The following is a 17,944-nucleotide window of genomic DNA, read 5'->3' on the forward strand; positions in this document are numbered from 1 at the left end:
CCAAATCCCACTTTGACTTAATGAGGCTTTAATGTAGAACTTGCTATTTGTTGTCGCAAGAGAGGGCTTTAAGGAAACCATAGCCTGGCTTTACTTTATATAAGCAGCTTCATCTATGTGGCCCCTACTTCATAGTCCCCATAACCACTTATCATAAGAAGCAAGCTTAGTTAAGCTACTGCAATGTTCTAAATCCATTCAGCTGTTGGTGGGAATGCAAGCTGGTGCAACCACTCTGGAAAACAGTGTGGAGGTTCCTCAAACAGTTGAAAATAGAGCTACCATATGATCCAGCAATTGCACTACTGGGTATTTGCCACAAAGATACAAATGTAGGGATCCGAAGGGGTACGTGCACCCCGATGTTTATAGCAGCAATGTCCACAATAGCCAAACTGTGGAAAGAGCCAAGATGTCCATCGACAGATGAATGGATAAAGAAGATGTGGTATATGTTTTGGGCACCTGCTAGGCTCTGGCATGTGTCTAGTCCCTAGAGATACAATGGCACCAAGACGAATAGGCCATTCAGATGCTGTGGCAAATGTTCCCAACTAGAAATGGACTCAAAGGATAGAAAAGCGGACTCTGCTGGGAGAGAAGAGGGAAGTTTCACAGAGGAGGGGATTTGTGAGCTGGCTTTGGAAAGATACAGTTTTCGAAGTGGAAGAAGGAAAGCAGGAGCTCTAGGCTCAGGAAACCACATGTGCAGATGGGCAAATCTGTGGAAAGATCTGGAGAATCTGTAGAGGGGAGATCGAACAATATGGCGAGAAGTGTCATGATGTCAGGAAAAATTCTGCAGTGCTATGTTAGGAAAAACAGGAAAAGGCAGATGGTGACTTTTATGCCAAGCTAAGGAGTTTACACTTTGTTCTGTAGCTCCCAGAGAAGGGTGTTAAAGGACAGGAACAGGCTTGAGTGCAACCAACCCTGATAGCACTGCGGTGGGCTGGAGAGTGTCCTTGGATGGGGCATGGTTGGAGGCATGTATCCAGTTAGGGCTGTCTCTGTCATCTGAGTATTTCTTCGTGTCTCTGGTCTCTCTGTGTTCCTAATGTGTGCTTGTGAGTGTGTGTGTGTACACACCCTGGGATGTATATCTCTCTTTGCTTCTTGCTCTCTTTGGCTCTCTGCTTTCTCTCTCACATTCTCTCTCTCCCTCTCTTGCTCTCTCTCCACCTCTCTCTTTGTCTCTCCCATTGTCATTATTTGATGTACTGAGGCTCAAACACAGAATATAGTATCAGTTGCTAGGAATTGCTCAAAACAAAATATCATGTGGTGAAATGGGCACCAAAGTGAAAATCAATGCACCCAAACACGGAGCCTAACCAGCAATGAAACCCTGGAAAAATCACCTAATCTCTTTGGCCTTAGTTCCCTCATTACTAGATTTTATTTAATTCCATGAGTATTTACTGAGTGCCTGCTATGTTCTAGGTGCTAAGGATTTAGTAATAGAAAAACAGACAAAAGTCCCTGCCTTAATTGTAAAGGAAAGACTGACAACAAAATTTAAGTTAGGAAAATATGTGCGAATTGATGAAAAGTGCAAAAGAAAAAAATAAAGCAGAAAGGGAATTAAAGAAGATGATGGTGTGACAATTTTCATTAAGTTAAGCATCACTGAGAAAGTAACATTTGAGTGAAAGACCTAAAGGAAGCAAAAGTGTGAGCCATGTCTACTCTAGGAAAAAGATTCCAACCAAAGGGCACTGCCAATGCAAATGTCCTGAGGCAGAAGCACACCCGGTATCACGATAAAGTAACAAGACCAGGATGGCTGGAGCAGAGGAAGGATAGAAGGCTGGAGGAGATGGACATCAAGTGAGATCAGATCACATAAGAACCGGCAGCCACTTAAGACTATTTTTAATGCAGGCTGCAATGAGGAGAGTCATGATCTGAGGTATATATGTAATGTATCACTCTGGCTGTTGATTTGAGAATAAACTGAAGAGGAGCAAGAAGCAGAGCAACTACTAAGGTGGTAAGATTGGACCACAGTGGATGAAGGTGGTGCAAAATGTCTGATTCTGGATCTGTTTTGAAGGTAGAGCTGACAGGATTTGTCCAGGAATTGGAGAACAGTCAAGGGTGACCCCAAGGTTTTAGGTCTGTGAAACTAGGAAGATGCAGACACATCCTTTCAGGCGATTGATTCTAAAGTATCTGAAACCCTATGATTTGGAGAAGCTTCTTCTCTTTTTTCTGTGGTTGGAAACTTCCACTCAATTAGAAACTCGTTCTTAAAAAATTGAAAATATATGGTATCTCTTTTAAATTATTTTCTCTCTTCAGAAAGCTTTACAATAAAAAAAATCTGTGACAGAAACCTTTCTTTAAAAATAACGAAAGAAAAATGTCCATTGTTTAAAACCCCAGTCTCTTCCAGTTACTTTCTTGGGAACACTGAATGATGCTGGGTCCCTACATTTCTTATAGAAAGGCAAATACTGAATTGCTGTTGGGCCCAGAATGATCTCATCATCAGAGGAAAGTAAAAGAACCAAGATGGGCCTGAGGCTAGAAACGGGGAAATGGCATGCAGGTGACACTAACTCCGGTGGCCCCTGTCAAGTGGTGCCGCTGTTTGTGCCTGTTTGCCCAGCCCTGTGATGTTGGTTTGTGGCAAATGGAAACCGGGGACAGACCTCCGTGCAAACCCACGCTCTGTCTGTGGAGCCTCAGCCCATGTTTGTTACTTAATCACCCTGAGCCTCAGTCCCCACAATCATTAAATATCTACCATTCAGAGTTTGAGCAGAAAACAGTATATCTGAAGTACATAACTTTATCCCTAAGTCGCATGCTAAACAAATGAGTGTTAACCCCTTGAGATCCAAGGAGCTGATCTAACATCCTGTGGGTGGGCTTAGGAGATTCATTCGCTGTGAATAGGTGGGTGAATGTGGGTGGTGATGGGTGGGAAAGGGAACCCACACTATACAAAAGCCATAAACAGAGGGCTGCACCCCATATATATGGGCCTGTTTAGGGAGAAGAGTTTGAAATGTGTGCACCGTTTCAGTGTAGTTGAGTCAGTGTAGATGCTAGCATTTTCTGGAAAAAGTGATTAGATGATGTCTGGTAAGAAATGATGTGATAGGCTCAACAAGGTTCAACTTACTCAATTATCTAGTCTGCTCTAACTATTCATTTAAAAGGTGATTCATCTCGCCCATCATGTGCAACATTCCCAATATGAAGAGACAGCCTCTTGCTTTCAGGAGAAAGAAGATTTTTTTTTTTTTTACTTTCCATGCAATTGAACCTTAAAAAGCCATAATTTGTGTTGGTATTTGGAATTGAAACTTCACAAACCCACTTCATTTAAGTTCACATCCCACTTCATTTTTGCAGAAGGTCCTTTATAAAATCTTGGTTCTGGTGTCTTGACACCACGGGTGAAAACATGCATACTGTGTAAGTCTACACTATTTAGAGTGACAGGGTTAACCACAGGCAGACCTGCATTCAAATCCCCATTCTACCACTTAGTCTTGGTGCCAGTTATTTAATTTCATTAAGATTTCATTTTTTCAATGGTAAACTCTTGGTGGGGGGATCATAGCTGCTATCATGTAGGGTTTTTGTGAATATTAGATAAGAAAAATCTTCTAAAGCACTTAGCACAGTGCCCAGCCCATAGTAAGTGAAGTTATTACTGTTACCTATATTTCAAGGTTCTGTTACTATAAAAGAATGGTAATTAGGCTGGGTTTGTGGTCACTATTTTATTTCATTAGCTAAATTGATGTAACTGTCTCTTCTTGAAAGATACTTTAGACAACAGCAAGAAATAGTAGGAAGGTTAGTAAAATTAGAAGGTATAGGCACAAGCAGAAAGGAAGTACAGACAGGCTCAATATAGGGTCAGAGGTAGATTCACCATTACATTTACGAAGCTCAGGGCCCTTGCACCCCTTAGAGGGGCCCAGGCAACATGTTCACATGACCATGAGTTTTTGTAAAAGATGCCCACAATTAGCTAAAACTGCTATTTCTTTGGACTCCTGTGGTCCCTCAATTATGTTTTTCCTAAATTCGAATAGCACTGGAATAGCCATGGACATTCGGGGGAAGTTGCGATGGGGAGACATTCAGTTTGGGTTTAGCACAGCATATAGATGTGATCCACAGTCAACTCTTGTGTATACTTAAAATATTGCCAGCCACCCTCATGTAGAAATGGCTTCTGGTTCCTACTTCCCATGTTTCTCACACCCACTCATTCTGCCTGTGACCCAAACATGCAGGACCAGAGACTATTGTGATAGGAATATGTCTCTGGCAGCTGACACTAGAAATATGTATGTGGAGAAGGAGAAACAGGTCTTGAAACATACAGATGCTATGATAGAGGCCAGGCAGTTCGTAAAAATATTGTTTTTTCCAGGTTTTGTGATGTTTGTACTATTTGTTACTGTTTTAAAATCTGAAATTGGTTGCAATTTCTTTTCTTGTCTAAACAAATGTTTACTTTCTTACCTAAATTGTGTGAGCTTTTTCCTCAAAGAAAGCGCCCAAGATTATACTAGCTTAGGTCTCCTATACTTGGGATCCACCGTTAATTAAACAACAAATTCAGCTCTGAGTTTCCTAGTAACCAGAATATTACATACTTATAAGTATGGCAAGAGAGGAGATAAATCATCATGGTAGTTGTCGGAAAAGAAATCAGTATTCCTCCAAAAAAGCTACGGAATGGAAAATCACTGGTCTGGATTCTCCCAGTAGCAATGTGACTCCAGAAAAATAATATATATCAAGGACAGCAAGGTTTTGCATGAAATAAAATTCTAGAAGAAATTTTCTCTGTAGAGTTTTATGTAATGCAGCTTTCAGCACTATCTTATGGAAAAGTCCTCTGCCAAGCTTGCCATCAGTTTGACTAGCGCCGCTCACTTCTTCCAGCCTCGCCCCTCACCACTCTCGGCCCTGGAGTTCTTTCCCAGCCATTCTAGATATTTTTAAGTTGCGGAGATTCCGCTTTCTCGTTCTTCCTCCAGACTTCACCAATGCTGTTCTCTGCCTTGCATCCTTTTCTATGCTCTTCTGGCTACCTTCAACTCAGATATCAGGTAACAGCTTTTATCTCACTTCCTCTGGGATGTTTTCCATAAAATCACTCTTACGTGCTCTGAACTTCTCCAGTTTTATTCCTTATTACACAGTATTCCACCTGATATTGCAATGTCTAGATCCACTGTTGGATAAATAGCTCCGTGAAGGCACAGACTATCTATGGTGTTCACCATTCTAACACCACTCACTTGGACTGTGCCCAATATAAATGGTCACTTAATAAAGGCAGATTTCCTATGCCCATCTCATTTGTGAGCTTTAGTGTTACTTAATGAAGGTGATTTTTTAAAGGAGCTAAGCTAATCTAAAAGTATAGCCTACTGATAGTATGATTGATCCAGGGACAGACCTTGGAGTTCCCAGGGGCCTCGATAGCTCTTTTTCCAAAACCACTTTCCTCAATTAGGCATTTCATCAGAACTGAACTGCAAATATTTTAGGATTCTCTTAGACTGAAAGTCCAGCCCACTAATATTCTACTCTACTGCAGAAGGATAATATCATATGCTTGGGAAAACAAATAGACAGGTGTTTGTTTTTTTTTTTTAAGAAACTAAAACACTGTGAAGTCTAATGGCGTTCCCAATGTCCCAGGGTTGGTGAGTCATCAATCAAGAACTAGAAGCTAGATAGTCTGACTTCCTGTGACTTTTCTCCACAGTTAACATTGAGACACCAAAATAGGAATATTGGCAACCATTGTTTTGAAAGGAAAAGCTAAAAAACTCTATCTTCCCACTATTGCTTCAATTCAGGCCAAGGCAGCACGGAGTGGAGGACAGAACAGGGGCTCTGGAACCAGACCACCCAGCTTTAGCTACCTACAGGCTGCGGAACCATGAACAAACTATATAATCTTTCTGCATGTTGGTTTCCTTATAGTAAAATATGTGTAATAAGAGAAGCTATCTCGTAGGGTTAGGGTGAGGAAAAAAATGAGTTAATCCATAAAAGGTGCTTAAAACAGCTCTCAACATACACAGCAAATTGTCAACAAATAAATGATCTCTACACTGAGATGAAATCACAACCAGCTTATATGAGGTGTAAGAAGTAGAAAAACATTTAACCCCCATGAAGGACTTAGGTAGGAGTGCTGAACAGGTGCTGTTCTTAAGCACAGTGTAGACATTACTCAGTATTCTGAACCCCAAGGCTTGTGTTCTTAGCCACTGGGTTACATTTTCTTCTCCGGGTGAAGAGGAAAGATAGTCTACCCTCGATTCCAAATCATTTTAAAACTGATCTTGAGTACCTACAAGAGAGTTATGACTCAGAGCTCCAAGAAGTAAACACTACCTCTGAGGGTGGTCCAAATAAATAACCATCCACCAGCAGGAACTTCCGGACATCCCAGAATAACTTTGTCTTTGCAGGCCAAAAGCCGGACTTAAACTGGATAAATCTGATCAACTTTATGATCCCGTTTCTTTTTTTCTGTATTCTATTTATGTACGTTTTGTTGCTCCGGGGGCAGTGAAGTGAGGGGGGACTGTATTTGTTTTCCATTTTTGCTTTGTTTTGTTTTTTAATGAATAAGCATAATGAGAATAATGAATGAAACATTCCTCAAAAAATCTTCAGGAAATATATCAGTGGTCAGTATTAAAGCAGCTATTAAGCAATATCTAATCATAATCATGGATAACATCTATCTATCTATTTATAAGATTTATTTGAGCTCTATGCTATGAACTTTAAAGATTTTTTATTTATTTATTTATTGGCAGAGAGAGACAGTGAGAGAGGGAACACAAAAAGGGGGAGTGTGAGAGGGAGAAGCAGGCCTCCCACTGAGCAGGGAGCCCAATGCAGGGCTCGATCCCAGGACCCCAGGATCATGACCTGAGCCGAAGGCAGGTGCTTTTCCCACTGAGGCACCCAGGCGCCCCTATGCTATGAACTTTAAATGAATTATCTCACTGAATTCTTAACAAACCAATGAAGGAAATACTATTATTATCCTCTACTTTACAAATGAAGACACTGAAGCTTAAAAAGATTAATTCAATCGACCAAGATTTTAAAACAAGAAAGTCATGGAAGTTGGAAGTTCGAACCCAACGCTGAGTTCTGACTCGGAAAACTTCCTACCCTGGTGTCTTGTGCAGAACGAGTGGGCACTTAAGCTGGGCCTTCGCACGAAGAGGCCACTCAGGAAATGTTTGTAGAATAAAACACTATCAACCATTTAATTTTTGAGAGTTCAACAGCAACTCCCCTTCTCCTACGACAGAAGAGTGTCTCACTTCTGTCTCATGTTTAGAACCTGTGGATATGCTATATGAAGGGTTCCAGAGAGAAGTGAAGGTTATGGGTACTTAGAAACTATGTGGCCACCAGTAACGAATTCCAAAGGCACAATTCATCTCAAGTGTTTCATTCACTAATCCAGCAGTGTGAGAGTGTTCTATTAATAGTAATCCATAAAACTTCAGCTCCACAGTTGTGCTGAGAGGAGAATCTTTGTTCTGAGAACTATGACTGCCTTTATTCCTTGACTCCTTAGTAAATCATTACAAAGTATAATATTAATGATAGTAGAATTAAAATAAAATAAATTAAAATAAATCATTACAAGGTGTAATGTGGAACCATGTACTGATCTGTCACTGATTGTCACTCCATGTCTACTAGGTGCTAGGCCCTTGGCATGCATTATTCAATCTACTTCTTAAAAGAAACATATTATCCCCATTTTACTAAATGGAGAAACAAACAACCGGATATTTGTGGAAGCTTTAAACTCAGGCCTGCCAACTCCAAAGCCTGGCCTCTCTCCACCATATCTACAGGAGGAAACCGAAAGACTTTTCTGTTCCTACTGGCTTCACATCTAGGACAATGAGAGAATCTTAATAATTGAAGATAACAACAAAAAAAGTGGGGAAGTCAGAGAACTTTGGAGGATATGGGCTCTCCTTCAGGGAAAAAAATGCATTTACACCCAAACACATAAATTCTTATATACAATTTCATACATTTACAGATCCCAGTTAAGAGGTTAAGAAGACTGGTTTTATGGACAAGAGAGGGAACACAGAGAAAAAAGAGAGGAGAAACACTAAATTTTTTTTAAAAGCCAAATCATTAACATGTTCACTAGTAGCTGTAATTGTTTGGAGGGAAAAATCATTTATAAAATCAGCAGAGATGATTGGAGTCAAAGGAAAGGTCACAAAGGACTGGTTTCAAGATATTTTACCAAGTTAAGCACTCCTTCAGTGTTTTGAAAGAAAAAAGAGACTTGATTGTTTCCTCGATCCTACCCACCACTACTAAGAATTCCCATTCAATAGCTCAGCTGGATATTTAAAACATGAATTATTTCATGACCACTAACCAGCCTTGTGGCAGAGGGAACAAGGGTAAATAAAGAAAGCAGCCAAAAGTAGGGGCACCTGCCTGGCTCGGTCAGTAGAGCACATAACTCCTGATCTCACGGTCATGAGTTCAAGCCCCACACTGCGCCTAGAGCTTACTTTAAAGAATAAAAATAAGGGCGCCTGGGTGGCTCAGTCGGTTGAGCGACTGCCTTCGGCTCAGGTCATGATCCTGGAGTCCCAGGATCGAGTCCCGCATCGGGCTCCCCGCTCAGCGGAGAGTCTGCTTCTCCCTCTGACCCTCTCCCCTCTCGTGCTCTCTATCTCTATCTCATTCTCTCTCTCAAATAAATAAATAAAATCTTAAAATAAATAAATAAATAAATAAATAAAAATAAAAAAGTGAAGTTCAGTGGCCTCGAAATAACCTAAATGGCTCGGGCCAACATCAAAACTCCAGTCTGTCTGTGAAGGGCACAGGCAAAGGCCAGCGTCATCCAGCTTCAGGATCCCCGTTTCACCTACATGAATACACTGTCCCCTCCATGTCCTACCACTTGCAAATTCATCTCAACATACACACAGTACAAACAGCATTATAGCTGCTACTCAGTGTCTACAAAATCAAAGACACACAGGCACTTGCAGCAGATAGACCTTTGTACATCTTGGAGACAGACTTAAAAGATCTTTAGAACTTCATTGAAAATCAAATATTCTGGTGCAATTGTATTCTTTGTGGTACTACATTCAAGGAGATGGTGGGAGGGGGAGTGGGTGCTCAGAAGTTATTTGGCCCAAGAGGGAGGACATAGCACCCCAGGTGCCTTGGAAGAATAGCAGCGCTCTGTAGAACCACTGGATGAACTGATGTGCACAATCATACCAAGTAGGAACCAGTTTGGGGCATCAAGTTCAAACATTCTTAATTTTTAAATGCCGACAAGAAAATAAGCAAAGGTCACCACGACAATTTTTTTTCTCTTGTGGAGCCATAAGAGAACAGCAGAACCCAAGGACAGCAAAGAGAGCAAAGTTGCTCTCATGAATGAAAAGTAAAAATTTCCCGTTTATTTAGAAGGGAAATCTTTATTATATAAAGTCAGATTTCAAAAATCATCCATCACATAACCCCTTCAGTAAGTTCCTCAACTCACGGCCTCATGAAGTTGTATCATCACAAATAGCTGAGAGTTCATTTATCATTTTGCCTGTCTGTTCTGAATCCCAAGTGAATCAACTATATTTGACTTCAAAAAGAACAACACTATGTCCTGGTAGCGTTATGTAATACAAACCAAATGAAGTCACTGAGTTGTCCATGGAGATAACATTACAGCTCATTTTAATTATATATTAAATAAATATTAATTAATAATATATTAAATTATAGTATATGTTGGCCTGCATTTCGATGATAATCCATGATTTATCACAATAGGATATAGTTAATATTCACTTTTGTTCCCAAAATATCTTTGCAAAAACAAAGTTTCTATACTTGAAAAACCCCCAAATTCATCAAAGAAAGTATCTTCTAAATCTTACAGCTGTAAGCTCATTTTCCTGGACTGTTATTATACATAATAAGAGACTTGATTTGACAGCTCCTATAATAACACATTATAAATTTACATTGGATGTGTTTTTTTACCTTAAACTCTTGTGATGGCAAAACCATTTTTCTCAAAGCTGATTGGTTGTGCAGGTCTACAACAGAGCTTAAATGTGACCTTGCTATCCCAAGCTTTCTTACAGGAGGAATTTTTTTATTTTAAGCCTTTTTGTTACACACCATGACATCTTCGTGAAGAATTTTTGTTTTATTATTAAGAAATAAATGTGTCTTGCTCCTTGAGATCTCCTTGCCTTCAGCAACTTGTGGTTATTTCCACTGTAGACCAGTAAGAATATATTACAAAGACAGGCTAACAAAGTTCAAGTAAAAGTTATTTGTTATATATTGGAGCTACTAACCAGCATTGGGTGAGTATTAGAAATTATCAGCATAAATAATATAGTGTCAGAAAATGAACTTAATTCACAGATATTGGTTGACTTCCTTATTGTATTCTTTGATGTTGGTTATATAGTCATTGTTTGTATAATGATCTTCTGATAAAACTTTAAACTAGGTTTATTTGGTGGATTGTTTTTCTTCTAACTTTTCTTCCAACCTACTTAGATCTCATTTAATACTATGCTTTTGTACATCTCCCTATAGAGCAGTCAAGTTTTATCAACACTGCATTAGAAATATCTCAAAATACCGTTCCTGGGTCATTTTCTCTCTGATTTAGCTTTTACCCTTCTCTTAAAGCAACAGAAGACTTGGCTTGATTTTGAAGTCCCTCTAATGAGGCTATGATTGGAGAAAATAATTAACATAACATGCACTGCCTTAGAGCTGAAGTTTTGCTATTCATTTCATTTACTTGTTTCATTTCTATATTTGAGTTTCTTCTCATGCCAAATCTGTATTTTTAAAATTTTGGTGAAAAAATGCTGCTTCAGTACAGGCATGGAGCCCCTCTTCCTAGGCTAGATAATTTGGTGAGTATTTTCATCCATTTTTTATAATACATACAGGTCACATATCAAGTAAATATAGTCAGAAGTACATTTGAGAGGGTAAAACACTATTAAATATGTCAGAAGAAACAAAGATGGGATGAAGAAGTAAGTACTTACATAGCCTTTGTACTCTATAGCAACCATTATGTGTGTTATTTTCAGTTAAAAAAAAAAAAGCTAATCATAGACTTTCATCCAACCATGAACCTCTAGAGATGGAGGGAAACTATCAGTTGTCCAATATAATATATTAATTTTACAAAAGAGAAAATGAGTGGCATTTTGTATTGGCAAAGCAAAAGGCTACATCTTCTTACTTAAGTGTGTGACATTATCAAGAATCTCAGTGATAGCTGCTACAGAGATTAAAGGGATGATTAGGTAAGAGAGAAATTAAACGTCCAATAGTTCCCCAAAATCTTGGGCCCTAATCTTAGGAAGTAGATTTAGAAAGGAAAGCATTCACCAATATTCTCTATATCAGCTTCCTTGTGTTCTTGTGAGCCTGTACTGAAGACATTAGCTTCAGTTGTTATTTTTAATTTTCTACAATGCCATGACTCTGAAAATCTTTAATTAACAGGAAAGGCATTTACATATTACTGCTTCCTTTGTTTAATTAAACTCTCTGACTCCTCTGATACATAAAAGGTAATTGATTACACCTATAATTTAAGAAAATGCTGAAGTGTCCTTTAATTATATTGCTCCTACGGGAAGCAAACAGAAGGGTAAGCATTGGCTCAAAATACTTCTAGATGCATTTCATGCCCAGAAAAAGGAAAGAGGAACAAAAAAGACTGAGCAACCACTGGTGTCTACATGCTGGTTACTCTGCTAGGAATTGTGTTGTATCTGATGTACCATGAAAATAATTCATTCTGATTAAAACTTTCACTTTCCTCTATTGTATATGCAAATAGAAGGGAGTTTTCTTAAGGAATTACACAAGTAAATGCTTCAGAAAAAAAAAAAAAAAACCTTGTTCAAAGATGTAACTACAAGTCTTAATTACACAAGGCTTACATAATTAACTAGAGTGGGATAAATGAAATCCATGAAAACATTCTCAAACTTCACATGTAAATCTACAGTCTTCAATCTTTTCATCTATATGTTTAATCAAAATGTCTAACAAAAAGATAAATACACCTTTGCCTATATTTTTCTATTTCTCTGACCAGCCCTTGAGCAGAAGTGATATTTTAAAGATAAAATAATAATAAAAGCAATAATAATAATAAAAACAATAGAGGAAAGAATAAAAGGGTAGAATTCTGGAATATTCCAGCTTATTCAATTAGCCTCTATATAATGGCATGTTGTCTATGGCACCTTAGAAAGTAGCTCAAAGTGTTGATTTTGTATTGCACCCTCACTGAAACTGAGATTATTCTGAATGGTGATTATAATCGGACATTACTATGCTGTTCTAAACCAGCCTAGCAACTAGCGCCTCAAAATCATCAATATTCATATTGTTCAGGTAAACTCCTAGTTTCTAATGTCATATTCCAGTGCTATGAACCATCTCCCATCTTTTCAAGTATCAATCTTCTCTCTCCCTCCCTCACTTTTATCTTTCCTGTTTAATTTGACCCCTTTCACAGTTTAGAACAGTGTCAGGTAATGACGAGTAGTTTCTTAATGTAAAGGAAAAATGGCGGCCAAGGCCCCAATCATGGTCTGTTTCTGTGCTCTCCAGCAGAATTATTTCACAGTCCAAAAATAAAATCCAGTTTTGTATTCCAGGTACCAAGTGGAAAAATGAAGATTCTCCTGGTCTTTCTAGGTCTGCTTGGCAATTCTGTTGCTATGCCAGTGAGTATCAAAAATTTTTTAGGACTTTTCTTTGTGTTCTATTGTTGCATAGTGTAGAGATAATTATTGGGTTTATTTCAACTGATGTTCTGAATTTGTCACTATTGTTCTCTTACTTCCAGATGCAAATGCCCCGAATGCCTGGATTTAGCAGTAAAAGTGAGGAGGTATGTATATTAAGTCTCTGGGGAGAAGTTTTCCAAAGCCCTGTACTGAGAGTCCATTAAAAAAAAGAAAACTTTCTGATATATAAAATTTCTTATGAAATAGACAGAGAGAGGGAAATTTGAAAGACTTAAACTCTCAAATCAAGGCAAAGTAGTAATTTCCCCAGCATGATACCACCTACATACTTCAATATTCCTTTCCAAGGTAAATGTGAATTTGGGTTCAAGTATAGTTAATGTTAGCTTCTTTGCTAAGTTTTCAAGCTAGCAAAAGTAGACATTTGTATCAAGGGTTTTTAGCAGGTAGACACATAAGCATATAGTATCTTCTACATGACTCATAGCCAAGATCATTAGCCAAATTCAACATACATCAGAAAGGAGAATCATCTTTTCATAGAATTATCACATTCTCAAATCCCAAACTTCAAAAATTGAGTAGAACATTCAAAAACTTCAAAGTAGACAAGATTTTTACTCTCTGTTATTCTATATTGATTCTTCTCAAAATAAAGTTCTGACTTAAAAATTAAAGTGACTTAGGGTTTTAATTGCACACTTACTTTAAATTCATGCATAACTAGTAAAAGACATTATGGCTGTTGTACGTTAAAATCAGAAATTCAACTTACTTCTGGTGATTTGTAGATTGATTAGATAAAAAGTTTTCATTTTGTACCTTTGGATTCCTTTGGTCACAGATGATGCGATATGGTCAATTCAACTTTATGAACTCCCCACATGTAAGTTCTGCTTTGTATTATTTCTGACAATTTCTTGTTTATATACAGATAGTTACATTATAAGGCTTGTCATAGCTACTAAAGATACCAATAGCTATCCATGTGTTTTAATTACAATGCAATCATTATAAGAGTTTCAAAGGGGAAAAATCATTTCACCTTGTCTCCTTACCCCAAATTTTCTCCTTGTTCTATACTACTGTTCTCTTATGTAAATAAAAAGCATTTATTAATTACCAACATTCCTTATGTTCAAGAGAAATTGGTTCTGGGAAAAGATCATACAACATATATTCACAAATAATGAGGACAAAAAATAGCATAGTAAATACACCAGTTGTATGTGTGTGGGGGGGTAAATTTTATTTGGATTATCTTGAAAGATAACACTAAAATTATGAAATAAGTTTTTATCTTATTTAAATAAATTTAGGTTATAACTAGCACTAGTGCCAACTCTTATAAGCAACTAATAATGAATCATGTATCAGTTGGATCTTTTGGCATCATTTTTCTGACAAAATTATATGACAGTACAGCAATACAATATGTCACTTTTGATTTTTGTGATGATCATGAGAACCATTGGGAGGAAAGATCAAGGACTTCATCAATTTTTTCTTAATCCTTTATTCAAGCCATTCTCTTTGAAAGCTTCTCACCCACTATCATCATCCTTGTCAATTTTCTCTTCAACTATTGATTGGCCCAACTCTTTCAAACTCTCATTCTCGGTTTTAGAGACTTTGCCTGTGATTTGAAATTTTCACCAAGTTAATGATCATGAAATTCTGCATTAATGCAAGATTCACAATTTCACCTTCCATTGATCCACATGACGTTTGCTCTGTATTTGTGTGCATCACCCAACAGACAGCGAGAGACTGATTAATGAAGACTGGGGATAGAGGCTGGTGTTAAACCAGAGCAGGAATGTTTGAATGGGAACTGACATTGTAGGAGGTCAATTCATAAATTAGCTTTTTCAGATTATAACTACTTTTGCTTCCCTGCCAACCTTGAAATTGTGGAGATTTTGATAATGAAGATGGAATTAATGAAAATTCAGTAGCAACCAAAAACCATAGGCACCATATAAGGATGTTCACACAGAGAATTTTTATTCTCTCTCTCTCTCTCTCTCATTGTTTTTCCTGTTTGTCACTCTCACTTCCTTTACCTTCTTTTCTGCTTTTTCTCCCTTTCCAGCCTGTAACAAGTCACAGGAGTTTTGAATTTGACATCATCGCCTCTGTAACCTGACTCATACACTTCTTAGAATTAGAAAACTATTAGCCAAATTCTTAAAATGAAATTTCTCACCTAATCCTGTCTTTTGCTTTGCTTGGTTGGTTGATTTTCTAAAAGACTGAAATTCATTTCTGTAAGACAACATTTAAAGAAATGCTAAAGATCTTGAGGCTTCCATGGTTGAGTTAAATTTCATAGAATTTTTAAGATTCTTGGCTGAGTTTTAGAGACTAACATTAATAGATGAGGAAAGCTGGAATCTTGGTCCTCCTACAATTTGACCATTATTTGCTACCCTTGCAGATGGCACAGCTGGGCCCCTTATATGGGAATGGTATGCCTCAGCTCTTCCCACAGTACCAGATGCCCATGTGGCCTCAACCACCACCCAACACAGGCTACCCACAGAAAGCCTCATCCCGTTCAGCACCCAAACGCCAAAAGAGCAAGACTGATCAAGCCCCAGAGACTCAGAAACCCAACCAGCCTCAACCAAAAAAGCCACCACCAAAGCGGCCTTTAAAGCAGCCACCACCTACCCCAGCACAGCCAGAAGAGGAAACCCAGCCACCTCAGGTGAGGCTTGCCCAGCAAAATTCCAAACCAGAGTCCGTAAATTGTCTCCGAGGGATTTGGAGAGCCATACCCTCCCCACATACACACTTTCTCCAATGTTTCTCAATACAGGTACTGCTATGTATGAAACTGCATCTTTAGTTTTTACATTCTTCTCAGATGATGCTGCACCACGTATTGAAAATTGCCTTGCAAGTTACCTCCAGCCTTTGTTTGATTAAAAATTACCAAAATAGGGGCATCTGGCTGGCTTAGTCGGTAGAGCGTGTGACTCTTGATCTCACAGTCATGAGTTCGAGCCCCACATTTGGTGTACAGATTATTTTTTCAAATTTTTTCAATTAAAAATAATTACCAAAATACTGTTGCCTTAGAGAGGTTCCTTTTAAAATGCAGAGACATCATGGTATTATAACATGAGCATTAACAGAAGAGTCAGGGAACAGAGATTCAAGTTCTATCTCCAGTCCTTATTTGTTGAATGACCTTGAGCAGTCCCTTTAAACTTTCTGGGCTGCAGTTTCCCCACGAGTAAAGATATGCTCTCTAAGTCTCTTCCAGATCTATGCTTTGATGATCCAAAATACTTGAAAGGTAACACTGCTTCCAGTACTTCTGTGTGGCATAAGTAGTCCTGACTTAAAATGAGAAGATGTGCAAATGGTTTCTCAAGATATTATCCAGTGTGGAGCTTCTAAAATGCTGTCTCTTCATCAACTAACAGACACTATTATCAGACGCCATTACAGATATAGAGAATACAAAATTGAGTAAAAAGACACTCCTGGATCATTTATCAACTAAGAGATTGTGGGCAAATGACTCAACTTCTCTGAACTTCAGAATCTTCAGTGAAAAGGAAATAATGTCTTTGGCACATGTCTTCTGTGTTTATATGAGTATTCAATCAGTTTACCTCAATAAAATGCACAGCACAATACCTAGAACATAAGTGTTCAATGATACTAATTGTTGTTGTTATTATTATTATCATCTCAGCCCTAAAAAAAGGAAATCACAGTTTAATGCAAAAGGAGATGCAGACTCCCAGGTATCAGACCATTGTATTTAATAGGTTTGTTTTGTTTTCCATTTATCCTTCTCATTTCTGCATCATTGTGATTCTTTCTTTCTCTTTAGGCATTCCCACCATTCGGCAATGGGCTATTCCCACCATTCGGCAATGGGCTCTATCAACAGCCACCCTGGCAAGTCCCACATGTGAGTTTTTTTCTTTATACTACAAGTGAAAAATAATATTAACATGTTATATCTCAAACTAGTATGAGTTCATACTCTCTAAATGGAATGCCATATGCCAATCAGTGGAGAGTACGAAAAAAAATCATCACATCAGTAATCATGTAGGGGAAAAAATGGTTTAATGAATTTTTTACTTGGACAAATTTGTGACATGAACAGTTGAAATCGCCAAACAACCACTAATAACTTAATGAATTGATTTTAAAGGACTGTGCTATTTCGCTACTATTCCCCGCTTTCCTAAGAGGTTAGAAAATACAAAAATTATCTTCATTTAATGTAATGGGGAAATTGAGACAAAATGGAGTTTGAAAATCATAAGATAAGCTATGATTAGACTAAGATCTTTCCATGATATCTTATTATTTCAAGCCACAGATGTTTCATTATAAAGAATCTTGCAAAATAATATTTATGAGAATCATTTAAAGTTTAAAATCATTAAAATAAAACATAATATTGAAATTGCATCACAGGCATTAAAAATATAAATCACAAAATAAATTATTTGAACTAAAGAAAAGTTTAAAAGCCAATTGCTGTTAAACTAACAGAAGCATCAAATATTTGATGACTTTTTATTCAGCTATGGCATTGGTTTTTCTTGTCTATAACTCTATAACCAAGAAGCCTTCTTATCAATAAGGAACAATTCACTCAAGGAGTAAGAGTTCCTTACTTTTTTTTTTTCTTTAAAAGAGTGACTTCCTTTCACTGGCCATTCTGAACTCAGGAAACTAAGGCTGTACCAGGTGAAGATTCAAAAAGCAGATAAGCATGATTCTCATGTTCAACTATGATCTCATCCACATAGAACTTCCTTAAGGTCTGTGGGAGTTGGACCAATCTCCTAAACCCTTCCCTGAGCAAACACTCAGCCTCCAAGTTTGATTAGGAAAATAAACCTTGCTCAAATAAAAAAGTTATAGTAATAATCCAGGAGAAATTGTCAGTTTGTCATCCTAAATGTGACATAGACTCTCTAAAAATAGCATCATTATTTAATCTCCATTATTACATGTTCTAATATGGATGTTTAGATCATAACAGCACTCAAATCTCTCTCTCTCTCTCTCTCTCTCTCTCTGTGTGTGTGTGTGTGTGTGTGTGTGTGTGTGTGTGTGTGTGTGTGTGT

At 37.8% G+C, this 17,944-nt stretch overlaps 1 protein-coding gene across 1 annotated transcript in view; it reads left to right on the top strand.

Moving 5' to 3' along the window:
* Nucleotides 1-10,916: 10,916 nt before the first annotated feature.
* The window catches only part of ENAM (enamelin), a 12,881-nt gene continuing 5,853 nt past the window's right edge, over nt 10,917-17,944 (top strand). Inside the window, exons 1-6 of the mRNA XM_025886931.1 lie at nt 10,917-10,967; nt 12,741-12,809; nt 12,932-12,976; nt 13,678-13,719; nt 15,274-15,546; nt 16,687-16,767. Coding sequence (XP_025742716.1) covers nt 10,917-10,967; nt 12,741-12,809; nt 12,932-12,976; nt 13,678-13,719; nt 15,274-15,546; nt 16,687-16,767 — 561 coding nt within the window. The remainder of the gene's footprint in view (nt 10,968-12,740; nt 12,810-12,931; nt 12,977-13,677; nt 13,720-15,273; nt 15,547-16,686; nt 16,768-17,944) is intronic.

Source organism: Callorhinus ursinus, unplaced genomic scaffold (genome assembly GCF_003265705.2).
Source record: "Callorhinus ursinus isolate GAN/ISIS: 27379988/994484 unplaced genomic scaffold, GSC_fseal_2.0 scaffold4, whole genome shotgun sequence".
NCBI lineage: Eukaryota > Metazoa > Chordata > Mammalia > Carnivora > Otariidae > Callorhinus > Callorhinus ursinus.